Source organism: Heloderma suspectum, chromosome 3 (genome assembly GCF_057233095.1).
Source record: "Heloderma suspectum isolate Gila_16-S chromosome 3, 16-S_ref, whole genome shotgun sequence".
Taxonomy (NCBI): domain Eukaryota; kingdom Metazoa; phylum Chordata; class Lepidosauria; order Squamata; family Helodermatidae; genus Heloderma; species Heloderma suspectum.
In genome coordinates this window covers 305,710,371-305,729,957 of record NC_139460.1, presented here as the reverse complement: position 1 = coordinate 305,729,957, position 19,587 = coordinate 305,710,371, and the positions used below count along the sequence as shown (strand labels likewise).

General features: G+C 45.1%; 1 protein-coding gene across 1 annotated transcript in view; it reads right to left on the bottom strand.

The window, feature by feature from the left end:
* The window catches only part of LOC146351522 (uncharacterized), a 328,001-nt gene that overhangs the window by 66,227 nt on the left and 242,187 nt on the right, over positions 1–19,587 (bottom strand). The window contains exons 15-22 of the mRNA XM_084847469.1: positions 18,076–18,204; positions 16,399–16,527; positions 14,806–14,940; positions 12,194–12,328; positions 10,187–10,318; positions 8,953–9,081; positions 928–1,059; positions 4–132 (exon numbers count right to left, since the gene is read on the bottom strand). Coding sequence (XP_084703595.1) covers positions 4–132; positions 928–1,059; positions 8,953–9,081; positions 10,187–10,318; positions 12,194–12,328; positions 14,806–14,940; positions 16,399–16,527; positions 18,076–18,204 — 1,050 coding nt within the window. The remainder of the gene's footprint in view (positions 1–3; positions 133–927; positions 1,060–8,952; positions 9,082–10,186; positions 10,319–12,193; positions 12,329–14,805; positions 14,941–16,398; positions 16,528–18,075; positions 18,205–19,587) is intronic.

Here is a 19,587-nt window from a genome sequence, read left to right as displayed (position 1 = left end):
TACCTTTTCCACAAAAAGTTCCTGTCCAGCCAGCTGCACAACTACAGGCTCCGCTCACGTGGTCACAGGCTGCTCCATTCTTGCACCAACAGCTGTATTTACAGCTTAGGCCAAAAGTTCCCTTGGGGCATCCTACATATGCAGAGCAAGAGACACGTTGGGACAAAACTGGGCACAGGCCTGTGATAAATTCTGGAGGTTCTCCAATTAGTTTAAACTACTGCCTGCGCAAACAAAATGAAGGACTGACTTTGCTTTTACAGAAATTCATTTAAAAATAATCATGGGGTATAGCTCTGTGGCTGAGTGTGAGTATCACTATTCCGAGGGAGCGCAGACAAAGCACAGATTGCGGCATTGGGTGGAGAACTTAGCTTCCTGGGAGGCTCAGCCTTTGTTGAAAGAAAGAAAGAAAGAAAGAAAGAAAGAAAGAAAGAAAGAAAGAAAGAGAGAGAGAGAGAGAGAGAGAGAGAGAAAGCAGGCAGGCAGGCAAGTAAGTTTTGCTAATCCTAGAAGTATGATTTTATGGATGTAGATAGAAGCTATGTTAATTTCCTATTTTGAAATACAGCCTAAAACTACCAAAATGGGGAAGGAAATGGATAAAAGTAAGCATTAAGTAACCAACTCTACACCTGAAGAGCAAAGATGCAAAAATAATGAATGCTACTTATCCTAACATGAAGTCTAATGGACAAACTAGCTGTTGACCCCAAGCAACTCTGAAAACAGCTTTCCTCCTGGAGTACAAATTTTAAGCTAAACATTCTAGAGAGGCTGAAATCTGAATCCCCCCAAGTGCACTATTCCACATCCTGAAAAATGTACCAACTAATTGGACTCTTTCCTAGATGAATATAACAGGAAAAACAATTTCCACCCCTTGATTCTAAGAATTCCTCCACTTCAACATGGTTAATGGCTTACTCTGCTCGCAACGCTTCCCGATATATCCCGCTTCACAGAAGCAAACCCCAGTAACAGGGTCACAGCTACCAGCACTGTTATTGCAGTCACATGAGTTTCCACAAGACTGACCCCAGTAACCAGTATCGCAAGCTGCAAAATAATACAGAATTTAATGAAGAATGAATATAGGAGACATCCAACAGTACATGATCGTGGGGATGTGACCTTACAGTCTACCACAACAACGGCAAAGATGTCAGTCTATAAAGTGGGCGGTGGGTGAGGAACAGCTGTAGCTGGTTTCCTATGCATCTGAAAGCATTGATGGTTCAATCCTTTGAATACTTACAGGGAAACAAGCCTCACTGAACACAGTGGGATTTATTTGTTACATTTATATCCCACCTTTTCCTCCAAGGAGCCCAAGGCACCGTACTTGATCCTCCTCATCTCCATTTATCCTCACAACAACCCTGTGAGGTAGGTTAGTGTCAGGAGCGCCCTAGGTGCCTCCTTAAGTCCCCTCCAATAGCCACCTCACGACACAGACGAAAGGGATTCTTTCCAAGGCTTTATTCCTTTACAACTTAATGACTCTTTCAGATGCTAATCACCAGTGACTAAGCAAGGAAACGCACTGGGGTAGTTAGCAGAGTAGCCTAAGCTCCGGGTAAGGCTGTTGGTCCCCGTTTGAAGAGGAAGAGCGGGAAAACTCTGAACTTATGGGCTATGGAGAGGTCCTCCCTCTTACCTGGGGATCCTTGGGACGCGACCGTTGTTTTAGCGCCAAGCGGGCAGAGCGCCGCCTCTCGGCACCCTCCATCAGGCGCCGTTCCCTCCGTCTTTGCCGAGCATCCAGCAAGGCCCCATCCCCCGCTCTCTTGCTGCCAGGGTCAATATCTCTCTCAGAAATGCAGGAGGAATCTCTCCCTGCCGCTGTGCCTGTGAGAGATGAGCGAGCTCCTCTCCCACGGGTGGTTGGTCCTCCTCAGAATCAGAACTGCTCTGGGGCTCTATGGGCTCAGTATCCACCATGACAGTTAGGCTGAGAGATAGTGACTGGCCCAACGTCACCCGGTGAATTCCATGGCCGAGCGGGGATTTGAACTTGGGTTTCCCGAGTCCCAGTCTGACACTCTAACCACTACATCATCCTGGGTCTCGAGTCAACAACTGAGTAAACTTACTTACTTCTGAGAGGAGGACGAGTGCTTTGTGTGGAAGTCAGTAGACAGAGCAAATATTCAGACCTTGCTCAATTCCAAGTATGGCCATCACTGAAATTAATTCACTTATCAGGGCTCTAATGTTTCCCTATGCTGGGGTCCCCAACCTTTTTGGACCTGTGGGCACATTTGGGAATTTGAGAAAGTGCTGTGGGAATCACTTCAAAATGGTTCCCATGGAGCATCTGGTTAGTCACATAATGGCTACCATGGAGGCCTGGCTAGTCAAAAGAGATGCGTGTGTGGGAGAAACAGTGAGGCTAGAGGCTAGGAGGGAGAGGGAAATAGAAAAGCAAATGGATAGAGGGGAGAAAAAGAGTGAGGCTAGTGGCCAGGAAGGAGAGAAATAGCAAGGTGAAGAGGTGTGTGTGTGTGGGCGGGGGGGATAGCGAGGCTAGGGGCTAGGAAGGGAGAGAAAGAAGAAGGCTAGGGAAGGGGGAGAGAAATAACGAGGAATGGGGTTGGGGGAGAGAAATAGCAAAGCTGGGAGTGGAGAGAAACAGCAAGATAGTGGGAGAGTGGGAGAGAAAGAGCAAGACTAGGGGCTAGGAAGGGAGAGAAAGAAGAAGGCTAGAGATGGGGAAGGGAGGAAAGGGGTTGGGTGGCAAGAAATAGTGAGGCTAAAGGCTGGGAGTGGAGAGACAGAGAGAGAGCAAAGGGGAAATGTCTGTGTGGATGGAAGAAGATTGGGTGTGGCCAGGAAGGAACTTTTTCCTCTTTTCCTGCACCCTGAACAGCTGATCAGCAGCAGGTTCAGGAACAGGAAGGAAAACCTGGCGCCGTAACATTTCTCAAGTTTTAAAAATTAAAAAGACATTTTTGAAGGTGGCAGGGAGTGGAGAGCTCTGCGGGTGCCGCATAGGGGACCCCTGCCCTATGCAGGTGTGCAGTATTGTACACAAAACTGTGGCATGCCAGTCTGAACTGGCCACTAGACCAGGGGTAGGGAACCTGTGACTGTCCCAATGTTGTTGGACTCCAATTCCCATCTGTTCCAGCCAGCATGGCCAACTGTCAGGGATGATGGGAGTTGTAGTCTTAGCAACATCTGGAGGGTGACAGGTTCCTTAGATGGGTATTTGTGATGGCCACATTTCCCTCCTACCATGGTAGCCACTGGTGAAAGGGCTTTTGCCATTTGTCATTCTTTTGCCACTTCCTGCTTCCAGTCCTCCAAGGGATTGTAAGAATATAAGGTGATTCCTTCATAAATCCATCTAATGTACTGGTCTTTTGTGCTTATGACCCCATGGCCTCCAGACATTTCAGTGACAGCCCACCATAGCAGAGTTAACATGGGGTAGCTGGACTTGGACAAAAGAGACTTGGTTTCAGTTCCCTGCTTTGGGCCTCTGTACGTGATGTTTTTAGGTGAATGTTGTTAAATATGCCTTTGTTTGTAAATGTGACAAACAGCACATAGTTAAACTATGGAATTCCCTACCACAAGATGTAGTGGTGGCCACCAATTTGGATGGCTTTAAAAGAAGGTTAGACAAATTCCTGGAGGAGAAGCCTATCAATGGCTACTAGTCCTGATGACTATATGCTACCTCCAGTATCAGAGGCAGTATGCTGGGGTTGCTGGGGAACATGGGTGGGAGGGTGCTGATGCACTCATGTCCTGCTTGTGGGTTTCCTGTGGGCAGCTGGTTGGCCATGGTGTGAACAATAAGCTGGACTAGATGGACCCTCGGTCTGATCCAGCATGGCTCCTCTTATGTTTTTATGTTTGAAAGCACGAGCATCCTAGAGGCGCACCCATCAGAGAGCTCAGCTTGGCTATGGCTCCCTGTTGAATGGACTCTCTGGTTTGCTGCTGTTTAACATGTGAAAGAGCCCTTAAGCCATAAAGCTCACTGGATGGGTATGTCAGGAGCACCCTAGCTGCCTCTTACAGTCCCCTCCAATAGCCAACTCAAAACACAGACGAAGAGGATTCTTTCCAAGGCTTTATTCCTTTTACAACTTAATGACTCTTTCAGATGCTAATCACCAACGACTAAGCAAAGAACTGCACTGGGGTAGTTAGCAGAGTAGCCTAAGCGCCAGGTAAGGCAGTTAGTCCCCATTTGAAGGAGAAGGGCGGGAAGGTTCTGAACTTATGAGCTATGGAGAGGTCCTCCCTCTTACCCTTGGGTCCTTGGGATGCGACCGTTGTTTTAGCGCCAAGAGAGCAGAATGCTTACTCTCGGCGCCCTCCATCTGGTGCCACTCCCTGTGACTGCACCGAGCGTCCAGCAAGGCCCCCTCCCCAGCTTTCTCGCTGCCAGGGTCACTATGTCTCTCAGGAACGCAGGCAGGATGAATCTCTCCCTGCCGCTGTGCCTGTGAGTAATGAGCGAGCTCCTCTCCCACTGGTTGTTGCTCTTCCTCAGAATCAGAACTGCTCTGAGGCTCTATGGGCTCAGTTTCCACCCTGACAGAGTAGCTCTGGAAAAGTTGTTATCTCTTGGACCAACCTACACTTCATGGTTCTTATGTGGATAAAAAAGGATAATCCCAAGTAAACCACCTGAGGTTCTTTGGAGGATGATAGACAGAATGGTCCAGGAAAGACCACATGTAGATAGGGTCCCACTGCTGTATGGTGTAGCCACTGCTTAACAATGCAGATAGATGTGATAGCTTCTCTTTCCTAGGGATATACAAGAAATTCACTTCAGCTCATTTTTTACCAGAATTTACTCAGCTTGCACGTCCCAGAACTGGACACAAGCTGCAGTCGAAGTCCAAACATTTCCGAGCTTGCAAAGTGATTCGGTATCAAAAACAATGCATTTGAAAAATGTACAAGGAAAAAATGCATACTTTTGACAAATACGCACAAACACGCTTTAATCAATGTGAGAAAAATGTGTACATTTGAAAAATGTACACAACTGATGCATACGTTTGAAAAATGCTCATGAAAATGCACACAAATTTCTGTGCGAAAAGAAAAAAACAAAGTTTGAAAGACACAGACAGCAGTCGGAACAAGCTTTGAGACAAAAATTCAGAGAACTGGATGAACTCAGGTTTTGCTCATTCGCACATCCCTACGTTCTCCTTGTACAACTGCCTTGTTGTGGCGAAGAGGCTTGCGAAACTCATTGAAGCCATAAGCTATGCTGTGCAAGGCCACCCAAGACAGGTCATGGTGGAGGGTTCTGACAAAATGTGGTCCACTGGAGAAGGAAATGGCAACCCACTCCAGTATTCTTGCCAAGAAAACCCCATGGAACGTATCACAAGGCTAAAAGAGATGATGCCGGAAGATGAGCCCCTCAGGTCGGAAAGTGTCCAATATACTACTGGGGAAGAGCAGAGAGCATTTCCAAGTAGCGCCAGAAAGAGTGAAGCGGCTGGGCCAAAGCCAAAAGGACACTCAGCTGTGGATGTGTCTGGTGGTGAAAGGAAAGTCCGATGCTGTAAAGAACAATATTGTTTAGGAACCTGGAATGTCAGATCAATGAATCAAGGTAAGCTGGAGGTGGTCAAACATGAGATGGCAAGATTGAACATCAACATCTTGGGAATCAGCGAACTAAAATGGACAAGCATGGGTGAATTTCATTCAGGTGACCATCATATCTACTACGGTGGGCAAGAATCCCTTAGAAGAAATGGAGTAGCACTCATAGTCAACAAAAGGGTGGGAAAAGCAGTACTGGGGTACAATCTCAAAAATGATAGAATGATCTCAGTACGAATCCAATGCAAACCATTCAACATCACAGTAATTCAAGTTTATGCCCCAACCATTGAGGCTGAAGAAACCGAGGTTGATCGGTTCTTATGAAGACCTACAACACCTTCTAGAACTAACACCAAAAAAAGATGTCTTCTTCATCATAGGGGATTGGAATGCTAAAGTAGGAAGTCAAGAAATCACCGGGATAACAGGCAAGCATGGCCTTGGTATACAAAATGAAGCAGGACAAAGGCTAATAGAGTTTTGCCAAGAGAACACGCTGACCATACCAAACACTCTTTTCCAACAGCACAAGAGGCGACTCTACACATGGACATCACCAGATGGTCAATATCGAAATCAGATTGTTTATGTCCTTTGCAGCCAAAGATGGAGAAGCTCTATACAGTCAGTAAAAATAAGACCTGGAGCTGACTGTGGCTCAGATCATGACCTGCTTCTTGCAAAATTTCGGCTTAAATTGAAGAACATAGGGGAAACCACTAAACCATTCAGGTATGACCTCAATCATATCCCTTATGAATATACAGTGGAGGTAACTAATAGATTTAAGGGATTAGAGCTGATAGACAGAGTGCCTGAGGAACTATGGACAGAGGTCCGTAACCTTGTTCAGGAGGCAGCAACTCAATCCAGCCAGAAAGAGTGAAGCGGCTTGGCCAAAGCCAAAAGGACACTCAGCTGTGGATGTGTCTGGTGGTGAAAAGAAAATCCGATGCTGTAAAGAACAATATTGTTTAGGAATCTGGAATGTCAGATCCAGACATCTGATGAGGCTTTACAAGTAGCTGAGGAAAGAAGGGATGAGAAAAGCAAGGGAGAAAGGGGAAGATATATCCAACTAAATGCAGAGTTCCAGAGAATAGCAAGGAGAGACAAGAAGGCCTTCTTAAATGAACAATGCAAAGAAATCGAGGAAAACAACAGAATGGGAAAGACTAGAGATCTCTTCAAGAAAATCGGAGATCTCAAGGGAATGTTTTGTGCTAAGACAAAGAAGGCAGGGACCTAACAGAAGCAGAAGAGATTAAGAAGGGGTGGAAAGAATACACAGAAAGATCTTAATGTCCCTGATAGCCATGATAGTGCGGTCACTGAACTTGAGCTGCGCATCCTAGACAGTGAAGTCAAGTGGGCCTTAGGAAGCATTACTAACAACAAAGCTAGCGGAGATGACAGCATTCCAGCTGAGCTATTTCAAATCCTAAAAGATGATGCTGTTAAAGTGCTGCACTCAATATGCCAACACATTTGGAACACTCAACAGTGGCCACAAGACTGGAAAAGGTCAGTTTACGTTCCACTACCAAAGAAGGGCAATGCCAAAGAGTGTTCAAACTACCATACAATTGCGCTCAATTCATATGCCAGCAAGGTGATGCTCAAAATCCTACAAGCTAGGCTTCAGCAGTATGCAAACCGAGAACTACCGGAAGTACAAGCTGGGTTTCGAAGAGGCAGAGGAACTAGAGATCAAATCGCCAACATTTGCTGGATCATGGAGAAAGCAAGAGAATTCCAGAAAAACGTCTATTTCTGCTTCATTGACTACGCTAAAGCCTTTGATTGTGTGGATCACAACAAACTCTGGCCAATTCTTAAAGAGATGAGAGTACCAGATCACCTTACCTGTCTCCTGAGAAACCTGTACGAGGGTCAAGAAGCAACAGTAAGAACCGCACATGGAACAACCGGTTGGTTCAAAATTGGGAAAGGAGTACGACAAGGCTGCATGCTGTCGCCCTGCTTATTTAACTTATATGCAGAGTACATCATGAGAAACGCCAGGTTGGATGAATCACAGGTCAGAATTAAGATTGCTGGGAGAATTATCAACAACCTCAGATACGCAGATGATACCACCCTAATGGCAGAAAGCGAAGAGGATCTAAAGAGCCTCTTGTTGAGGGTGAAAGTGAAGAGTGCAAAAGCTGGTTTGAAACTCAACATTAAAAAAAACTAAGATCATGGCATCTGGCCCCATCACTTCCTGGCATATAGAAGGGGAAGAAATGGAAGCAGTGACACATTTTACTTTCTTGGGCTCCAAGTTCACCGCAGACGGTGACCGTAGCCATGAAATTAAAAGACGCTTGCTCCTTGGAAGGAAAGCTATGGCAAACCTAGACAGCATAGTAAGAAGCAGAGACATCACCTTGCCGACAAAGGTCTGTATAATCAAAGCTACGGTTTTCCCAGTAGCAACGTGAGAGTTGGACTATAAGGAAGGCTGAGCACCGAAGAATTGATGCTTTCGAACTGTGGTGCTGGAGAAGACTCTTACGAGTCTCCTGGATTGCAAGGAGGTCAAATCAGTCCATCCTAAAGGAAGTCAACCCTGACTGCTCATTGGAAGGACAGATACTGAAGCTGAAGCTCAAATATTTTGGCCACCTAATGCGAAGAGAAAAGTCCCTGGAAAAGACCCTGATACTGGGAAAGACTGAAGGCAAAAGGAGAACGGGACGGCAGAGGATGAGATGGCTAGATAGCATCACCGATGCAATGAAGATGAACTTGAGCACACTCCGGGAGAGAGCGGAGGACAGGAAGGCCTGGCATGCTATGGTCCATGGGGTCACTAAGAGCCGGACACGACTTGATGACTGAACAACAACACTCTCTCCATACATCCGGATGCCCACCCTTTTCAATCCAAAAAACGGAAAAGTAAGAATATCACCCAAGATTTGCTTGTTAAGACAAGGCTTTCCCCCTCTCCATACCAATACTGGGTATTAGCCCTGAACTAAGCTGTATTGAAAATGGGAAGAAAAGAACACAAAACAGAACTGGTTGTCAATCTGAATGCTGAAGGCACAGAGCGCACTGGAAGGAATTGGTGCACAGTGATGGAATAAAAGTTCTCCTATCAAACCTTCTCTGCCTCACCAGTCATCACCCTCCATACTTTAGACTTAGATAATTAAGGATTATCGCCAGCCAGGCTGCATAAACCCATAAATACACAATTTCAGAGGCAATAAGATTAGCAGGGGAAAAATATATATAGCAGAAAAGTTTAATTGCCTAAGAAGCCGCCGAGCTGGTACTTCAGGATTTCGATTATGACTGATGACAGAGAAAGAGCAGGTGCTGATAATGGAGGCTTTGACTTACACTGCTTGCAGTCACGGCCAATCCAACCCGGGGGACATGTGCATTCACCAGTGATGGGGTTACATTGAGCGCTGCTATTACAGTTGCATTGCAGCAAGCATTTTTTTCCATGGTAACCAATGGGGCAAGCTGAAAAAGAGATAAGCATGCAGTACTTGTCACTTAGATATATTAACTCAAACAAAGGCATCTGTTTCACATGAGAGAGAACAACTCTGGTTATGATCCACTCATTATGATTCAGTGGGCTAGAGGAGACCTGAAAAATCACCTAGCCCAGGGCAGGGTCACTCACCCATTACTCCCATGCGCATCACATGTGGACCATGCTTCCATACAAATTACTGCTCACAATCCTAATGGTGCACTGCAGAGTTAAGGCTACCATGCTGGCTGCTGTGAGCAGGAACTGCACAGTGTCAGATCTTCAAACTCTGGGGCATTTGTTTGAAACGTACATCATAAACTCCGAACTTAACAGCACATTTATCTCCCTGGGTTTTTGTAGTCGCAGGTGCTTAAAGTGTAAATGCACCCTCCACAGAGCAAAACACCTCCTCCAAATGATGCAAGTGACTTCAAAACTACAAGAGGTGCAGCCCAATCCGAAGCACCTAAGCCCACACTTAGGTGTGCAAAGGAAAGCAGTCTTGGGGACAAAGAGTTACAAAGCACAGGGGGAAATGCACAATTTGCAGTGGTAGTCAGGAGCGGAGGACTAATCTCTCCTGCTTTTCCCCTTCCCCCAGCTGGGGTTTTGGACATGTTTGCACTGCACCATGGGGAAAAATGGTTGTGAGGAGGGCAATGAAGGGGGAAAGTGGCAAGCACAGGAAGGAATAAGAACTCCCTCCTGCCAGCTGTTTTTCTGCTGTAAATTGCAACCCCTTCCCACATAAGCTGCTTTGCAGTTGCTGAGCCTCTATAGTTGGGTCCTTAATCTTTTCTGGAACAGTTCATTGAAAAGAACTGAGCCACTTGAAAAACAGATATTACAATCAGTTCATATATTTTAAGGAGCAACTTGCTTTGGATTTTCGCTGTGCCCCACCCTGAACGCTAGGGGAAGGTCATAACAAATGCTCAAATCTATGTACTCTGGTTTCTTGGCTTGTATACTGGGCTGTAAGACTTGTATTGATTTCCCAAAGGTTAAGGACTTATTTGTGATATGCACTCGTGTCCTGCTTCCCCCCTCCCCTTCCTGCTGCAACAGGGAGACACCCATGCTTACAAGCATTACAGTATTTTCCAGTATATCCAGATGGGCATTCACATGTGCCAGTCACTTTGTTGCACTGTCCTCCATTCTCACAAGGTTCACAGGTGAAGTGACAGTTCACACCCCAGAAACCATCAGGGCAGTCTAAAAAACAACAACAATGCATAAGGAATCATCATTTTGAAAAGGTATGGAATACACCTTTGGTGCCTTAAGAGATGTTAAGGGCAAAATGAAGTGTGTGTGTGTGTGTGTGTGTCTGTGGCAGGGGGAATCCAGGCCTTGAAGAAGTGATTTCTGCAATTTCTGAATTAAGCAATTAATTTGCCTGTGTCTTCTATGAAGAGGACCTACTAACTTTCCAGGAGCTTAAAGCCTGTTCTTAGGCATGTTTACTGAGAAGAAAGAGAGTGCAATTCCCCATGCTGGCTGGGGAACGCTGGGAGTTGTAGGACTTTTTTCTGTCTAAACCTGCATAGCATTGTGCCCTAAATCATCTTTCCTGAACCTGTTGGTCTCCAGATGTTTTAGACTTCAACTCCCATCAACCCCAGCCAGCATGGTCAATGGTTAGGAATGCTGGGAGTTGTTGTCCAAATTATCTGAAGGGCAACAGATTGGGGGATGGCTGCTCTAAATCCATGCAAAGGAGTGGGATTTGAAATTTCTTAAGGATTAAAATCTGGAAGCTGGACTAACATGAAAGCCAGTGCGGTGTAGTTGTTGGAGAGTTGGACTGGGACTGGACAGACCAAAATTCAACTCCCCAGTCGGCAGTGAAACTCTGAACCAGCCATACTGTCCCTGCTCCCATTCTACATGTATAAATGTATATCAGCTTGTTCTTAATCCCATGGTATAATCTATACCTCCCTCTACTTTTTTAACTGCTTGAGATGGGGCATCTGGGAGACACAGACCCTGCACTTGCACAAGAGAAATCATGCTGGTTTTCTGCTCAGTCGCATGAATTCCCAATATGTTTTCAGCCTCCCACTCTTCCTGCCTTCATAAAAAAGTAAATGTTTCCTCATGCATTAGAACAGGCCTCCTTGATCAAAAAGATCTAGTCTACCGTCCTCTTTTCAATAGTGCCCAGACAGATGGCTCCAAGAAGTGCACAATCAGGACACGGAGACAACAGATCTCTTCAGTTATCTGTCCACAGCACCTGACACCCAGAGCCATTACTTGATGTTATGGCTAACAGTAGACTGAGCCAACTAGCCAAACAGAGATCACTGCATTTTGCACAGTGAATTCTACAAGTTAAGCATGCATTGTGTACGGAAGGACTTTCTTTTGTCTGCCCTGAACCTTCTGTCAATTAGTTTCAATGGTGGGTAGGGATGGGTGAGAAATTTGTCTGGTTCACATTTTACTGTAAACATAAAAATTTGCATGTCACAAACCTACACTCGAAATGGGATACAGTTATATGGCGATACTCACACTTTTCAGAATTTAGCAGTGCAGTTTGCAAATTAAAAATGCATGTAAAAATGCATACACTACAGAAAAATGAACACAGAAATGCTTTATTTTTAGGTGGAAAATGTGTATATTTAGAAAAGTGTGTTCAAAAGTGCATATATTTTGAGAACTGTGTACAAAATTGTGTATATTTTGAGGGAAGCACATAAAATATGTACACATTTTCGTATGGACTTTTAAAGAAAGAAATTGCAAAACGATGTGAAAGTGTGACAGAATTAAGTTAATGTTGAAAAAATGAGGAACTGAGTAAAATCATCTATCCCTACTGGCTGACCCCACAGAAACTCTGGTAATGTTGGTAGAACATTTTGTTTTGGGGTTTCAGAGACATCTCTGCCTAGAAAATGGGAGGAAACTGTGCATTGTATGCTAAAGGCTAATGTTAATTCCTAAAATGCTTCTTGATGTATTTGTAGAAATATGGTAACTGAGCCTGAGAATGATTTAAAACAGCCTTCCCCAACCTGGGTTGCCCTAGAGTTACTCCACCCAGTTTCCCTGCCTCCTTCTTCAATAACATACGGAAGTGGCACTTTTCTCCATAGAACCCCGCCGGGCATGGATATCTGCAGTTTCCAGTTTCATGGTCACACAAGGAAGCATCAGGACAGCTGCATCTTTGCTGACAAGCTGCTCCATAAAAACCAGGCAAGCACTCTGGGGGTGAGAAAAACATGCAGGACTAAGCAGCTGGTTCCCACATCATCAGTTCATGACTGCACCATCCAGTAATGACTTGCGTGTGTGACATGGGCCAAAGCTGGAACTTCCATCTCACCTAAGAGACAAAGCTTTGGAAGCACCATAGGTCAGTGGAATATCACAGGTTCAGTTCCTAGCATCTCCAGTTAAGGCAGGGGTTGGACGCCAGATGTTGGACTCCAACTTCCATCATACCCAGGCAGCCTAACCAGTGGTCTGGGATGATGGGAGTTAGAGTGCAACAACACCTGGAGGACCACAGGTTCCCCAGCCCTGAGGCAGCACGTGATGTAAAAGACATCTGCCTGTGGAGAGCTGCTGTCAGTCAGAGTTGACCGGGAGTCTCTAATGTGGTGCCTATGGACACCAATTAGTCCATGGTCATCTCTGATGGCACCAGCCAGGTTCCCTGCCCCTCCTGACTTTTATTTTATTTCTTTTTTAACGGTGGGGCTGGCTTGCTGGAAAGTGAAGTGCTGTTCTCCAGTGCCATCTTGAATTAAGTTTGAAAGAGTGGTTTGTGTTTTGGAGCTCTGACCCCTTCTACCTTATAGTTAGGATTTGTGGCAAGTTACTTTTATTCTAGTCTCATCAGTTTGCCTTCTGGGAAATGAGCATTCTGTGACTGGCCATGCCCACCATGGCAGCCATTTTATAAATGGGCAAGGTGCACCTGTGGTAGACACTTTGTGAGAGTGGCCATGATTCTCTCAAAATTCCAGAGATTCCCACTTACCCCAAAAGGTTGGGACCCCTGCAGTAGACAATACTGGGCTAGAAGGACAAATAGTCTCACCCAGTCTACGGCAGCTGGCTATGGTCCTATGGTGGGCAGTTTTCACATTCAGCTACTATTGTAGCAACTTTTCACATATACCTGTCTTTATACACTTACAGCAAGTTTGTGCACTTACAGTGCGATGTTTACTCCAAAGCAAGTCTAATTAAGTTCAGTTACGCTTACTCCAAGGTAAGTGGGTATAAGATTACAGCTTCAGACTGTTGAACATACCCAAGTACAATCATGAGAAAATGAAGTCCCTTATAATGTGACAGCATAAAAGGAAAGCAAATAGTTTATATTCCAATTATTCCTTTGCTCTGAGGTCCTCCAAGGCAGCTACAAGAAGTGTGAGGCTGACCTGGACAACAGGAAAACAGTCAGTGTTTTGTTATACCAGTCAGCAAGAGTAAAGAAATTAAACACAGGGAAAGATCACATGTTTGAGTGCCAGTTCAAAAAATCCTGTTTGCAAGCTGTATCCAAATCTTCAAGGTTGGAGACTGGAAGCCTGCACTGGGTGGCTCTTTATTTTACTGATATATTTGTTTGATTAAATATTTATATGCCATGTTCTCTGTCCTTCACATGGCACTAAAATGGCTTACAAAGCAAATTAAGAAATAAATTCATTCATAAAACCACACATCACAACAAAAGCAGTAACACATCAACTCCAGTTAAAAGCAACAGAGCCTTTTGAAAACATCAACAAGAGCCTGCAAGAAAAACTTTCTGAAAAGCTCAAGTGTTTACATTGTGGTGGTGAAAAATCACCAGGAAAAGGGCTTATACCCACCCCCCGCCCCCAGCTACTAGAGGGTGCATTCCAAAATGGGGATGGGATGGGTAATTGCATGTGGTAGGGATGCTTGAGGAATTTAATCCTTGCAGATTCCAATATGGACTGACCTGATCCGCTTTCACACTTCTTCAGTGTTCCAACTTAGTTCTTCACTTGAGAAAATGAATCAAAATGCATTTAAAAACACATTTTGAGAGACAATATGTTTAGAAATGGGTGTTTTAAGAGAAAATACATTTTAAAATACATACTTCCATATTGTTAAAATGCAAATTTTATGCTGCATTCCTGGTACAGCCTGCCTCTGGCATATGCCCATGACATAGTGTCATTCCCAAGGGCATTCTGTACCAGAAATGTGATGCAGTGTCATTCGCAGGAGCGTTCTGTCCCAGGAAAGCAGCTGTACTGTTCAAAGGAGACAAGACTTCCCCACTCCCTAAAAATGGAATGAATGACTGAACAAACAAATGAATAAATAAGGAAATAAAGGAAAAAAGGGGCCTGAACCTGTACTGAAAAGACCTCTCCCAAATCCTTAGAACATCATATCCCCTAAAAGTAACCAAATATCCCTCTCCCTCACTTTTATAGGGGATAAATGAATGAATGACGGAGATATTTGGCCCAGCTTTTGCCTGTCTGTGCAATATTTATGTTGAATTGGAGTCACTGAGATACATTCTATATTCATTTATTTCTCATGTGAAGCCTAACTTTTCAGTACGCAAACACTGAAATAATAACAACAAAGCCAAACAACAAACACATGGACTTAATATGGATTGCAGGATGAATATATAACACTGCGGATAAAACAACCGAGCTAGACAGCAAAATGTATACCTTTTTGACACTTGCTTCCTTTATAGCCTGGTTTGCAGATGCAAACACCATTTCTGGGATCACAGTTGAGGGTGTTCTCCTTCAAACAATGGCACTCCTCTGAACAGCCAGCTCCAAAGACCCATTTGGGACAGGCTACAGGCAGATTAAAAGGAACTGTTAACATTACTACTAGGTTGGTACAGCTGAAGTAGACCAAGAAAATTCTGATGAAAACCAGCAGGCAGGCAGCCAGGCAGGCAGGCAGGCAGGCAGGCAGGCAGGCAGGCAGGCAGGCAGAGTATTCAGATTAGTTTCGTCATCCAGTTAAGGAGATCTTAGCTGACAGATCGTATGAAGTTTAGTCAATTAAATATACACAGATTTGAATAGGGCTAAAATCAGTAGTTTTGAAGAAGTCTGCATAGCTGGTTTTTAGATGAGGACCACACATGTCGTATCTGGCACCATCCTGTGTGGGAGAAGCCTCTTCTAAGATGGCACCTACCAGCTGCTGGTTTTCTAGATACTTGTAATATCTGTATCTATATATAATTTTTTTTTTAATCTGTGGTCTAATTAATTGGGGATACCCTTCAAGTCAATCGAAGGGGGTTGGACTCGATGGTCTTATAGGCTCCTTCCAACCCTACTATTCTATGATTCTATGAAAAGGTTTTAGTTGATTAATCTGATTCCAGAAGTTCCATCTTTTCAAGCAAGCTAGTGCAAACGGATAACTGATTCCTCTCCTGCGCCCCACCCAAATGCTTCCTGTTGCTTTAAGTATATCTTCTTACAGCTACCCAGAATTTTGCTTTCATGGATTTTAGCACTGATTTCTAAAATAAGGTTGTATGCTGCCTTGAACTATGGGACAGGAAGGGTAGTCAGGTTTAAATAGGTAAATAAATAAAATCCATGCACCTTTCTTTGACAGAAGAACATTTGGCAAGAGTTGTAACTCTCAGGAATGAATCTGAGCATGTGGAGATGACTGGCAGCTCAGATTCAGACTCAGAATGCAACAGCCAGAACAGAGGGAGGCAACCTCCCCAGTGAGCCCAGATATGGCTAGACTTTCTTCCCAAGACCTTGACACACAGATGGCCCAGTCTCTACGGTCCCTGCTTTCCTCCACCACGAGAACTCAGGTTTCAGAGGAGGAGGGGGGCCAAGGGTGTGACTTGAGGGATGTGAGAGTCTGCTGCAGAGCGAAGCGGGAAAAGTTAGGGGCAGAGCTAAGACGCTCCACCAGGTTGGCCACTTGTGACAGCCAACGTAGGAGGGACATCCCTGCGAAGCTAGTCTGGCCATGAAGTTCTTGCCCAGACAGCTGGCAACTTCTCTAACTTCCACTTCGTATCCTCTACTGTTATTCGTAGATGTGTGGATTAGCTGGTTCATTGCAGTCTGAGAGTTTCCTAGAATTTGCATCTGTAGAATTTGCATCTGTAATGAAGCTAATCGTTAACCAATAAAGTAGTGTTAGCCTGGAGCTTTGTTTCCTGGTGTGTGTGGATTGCGAAGGAAGAGGATGGAAAAACATGACAGTAGCATACCTTTGAGGCCTTAAGTATGCTCTTTATAGCATTTCAATGTGCCTTGACTTACCTAGATGGCAAAAGCGACCATACAGCCCCGGGTCACACAAACAGGCTCCGTACAATCTGTGGCAGTTTCCATCGTTGACACAATTACATCTTTTGTTACAGTGCTTCCCAAAACGTCCTTTGGGGCAGCCTGATATACAGCAAAAAGAAGTAGGATAATGCAAATACAACTGAAGGTCAATATGAAAAAATATCCCCCCGCTTATTTATTATAAATAGCATTACACTGAGGAAGAGTCTGTAGATTGCAAATACCCTTTTCCAGGCATGCTTATTTCCATGGCTTACCAGCATGCAGCAAGATGCATGTCAGTATCCAGGTACCATTCTTGGATGCTCCATGAAGATCCCAATAATACTGCAGCAGGACCATAGGACAGGGGTGTCAAATCTGGCCTGCCTGGGGTCCAGCCCTCTAGGATTCCCCACATAGCCCAGCCCCATTCCCCTAAAAGGTTGAAATGCCCCTCCTAAGGCTTCATTACTGGCAATAAGAGATTTAAACTCAATTATGCTGGTGTTTTTGGACCCCCCCCCCGCTCTGTCTTCAGCCCTGCCCACCACCAGAATTCAGCCTCTGTGAACTTCTTCAAAACAGAATTTGGCCCTTGGGCTGAAATAGGTTCGACATCCCTGCCTTTCGATCTGGACACCAATGTCCATGTTTGTTGCAGCCTCCAGAGATGCTGGGAACCAAAGGAAATATAGTTTCCATTTGTTCCCAGCTCCCACTAGTGCTGTGCCGAATCCTGCCCCTATTTCCAGGAACCTTTTCTCTCCCTGCAAAAGAGGCATTGCTTTTTCTGCTTCTTTTGCAGGGAGGGGGAGAATTTTCTCCTTGGGGAGAGGGACAGGGTTCCACATACCTTTTTTAAAGTGTAGGCGTCTTCTATTTTTTAAAAAAATACTCTCTGGCACTTGCAAGAGCCTAAGACTGTTCTTCAGTTGGGAATTCTTCCTGAATTCCTATTGGAGGGGGCGAGGTCACATGGCCTCCTGGGAGTTCCAAAAGAACTGGGCTCCTGCAAATGCAGAGGGTGTTTAAAAAAAATAAAATAGAAAGACCCCTCAAGAATTGCCTAGATTTAAAAAGGTATGTGGAAACCCTGTCCCCCTTCCTAATACAGAATTCTCCAAACTTCACACTTTTCCTGGCCTCTTTCGCCAGTCCCCCCACCACCAATTGCCAAAAATGGAGGAATCGAAATTTCCGGCACAGCACTAGCTTCCATGGATATTGCTGCTCATGCTTCCTGTAGCATCCAGACCTCAGTCCCTGCTGTGGCATTCATTGGGTGTGCTCTCTGCCCTGCTACCTTGCCCCTATAAGTTGTGAAAAGGAGTGGGGTGGGGTAGTGGGGAGGCCTCATTTTAAATGCCACAGCATGTACAAGGAAACCTGAAGCTGAATGCCAGACTCAAGAGAGTCTATAGTCCAAAGGAAACTAGATCAGAGAGGTGTAGTCTCCTAAAACTGAGTACTGTTTCTAACTCCCCTCTTTTTCGGAGTTTGCCCCATCACTACCAGTCACAGAATTGACTATTCTGCCTATTGCATCCTACTCTGTGCCTTTACACTGCCCTTCAGTGCCAATTTAAAAAGATAATGCCAGCGCCACAGGCAATCATAAAGGCACCCAGCTGGAAATGATGCAAAGCAAAACAATACCATTCTTACCATCTTCACAAAACTTTCCATTAATTCCTGGTGGGCAACGACACTGCCCTGTTATGGGGTCACAGGAGCCCCCATTCTGACACTTGCAAAGGCTGCTGCAATCTTTTCCATATGTCCCTGTGGAGCAGGCTGTAAAGAAAGCATACAAGATGAATGAGCAAAGTAATCTTGTAATCACGTTAGGGATGGAGAGAAATTATGCTTCAGCTCTCACACTGCAGTGAGGCGAAGCTATTAGAGAGCAACTTAAAATAAACTGTCTGGATCCTATGCCATGCCAGTTTCTATGGGTGATAATATTTATCTGCTGCTTAGTATTTAGTACTGAGGCAGACTGAAACATGTCAAGTTGATGTAACTGTGAAACGTAAAGAATGTAAACCACGGAATGTAACTCTGGTGCTGTGAACTGCTTACCTGAGGGAGTTTAGCCACCCCCTTTTTTCACAGAATTTTGCAAGTTCTGACCAGAAACTACTCTTCTGGGTTGTGCTCAGAGGGAGCTTGCTACCACTCACCCTCTATGAGATTCCTTCAAGGTAGAGCAGGGGTATGAAACCTCTGGTCCACAGGCCTAATTTGGCCCACAGACACTCTGCATCCAGCCCGCAGAGGCTTCCCCCATTGTGGGAAGAAAGTGGGGCAGGCGAAGACAGGGCAGAGCCAGCCAAGACCCCTTCCCTCCTCCTGTGGAAGAGGGAAGGGGACTATATCCATTTGGGTTCGTTTCACAGGGGCAGTTCCTTAAACGGGAAAGCTTGTAGCCAGCAAAGCCTTGCATCTGGCCCAAGCACTTCTGTCAGGGAGCAAATGATGTCAGGTGGGAATGACCAAGCACGCTGCCACCCATGGATGTGGCCATGCCCACCTGATGTCATATGGCCTGTGCAGGACTGGGTGGGAGTCATCTGCCTCCCCCTCCAAATTTTGCTTCTGTACACCTGAGGTAGAGGGGGGCCTTTTGTGGGGGAAGATGGCCCAGCAGGGTAGATAATAAGGTAGGCCTGTGGGCTCTGCTCTCTCTGGGCACTGGGTCTTTCCAACAGTCCCTACCATCTGCCCCTATTCAGATCAGCACCACTGCAGAGCATCGAGGCACATTGGGCATATTGAGCTCTAATGCCAGTCAGAGCATTTATATCAATAAAAGCTATTTTTATTCCTTAACAGAAAAATGTAGGCATCAAACGGGGAATTCCAACAGGAAACCAAATGGACAAATATTCATTTTAACTATCTGAGCTCTGCACTGATGGTTGTTTGCAGAACTAGCCCTAAGGCTTAATAAGTTGCTAGGAATCCCTAAGTTCACACCTCTTTATGGCGTATTGGGGGGGGGGGGAGAGATTGTTTTTTATAGGGTAGTGAAATTGGATGACAATTCCATAGGCATATTTTTCAAACCAACACTGCTTGTGGGTGATTTTTTTTTTCCTTTGGAACCCTTGACCAATCTGATTTGGGGGAAAGGGGATGTAATGCCACTCGCAATTCTGGATCTAGCCAAATGGA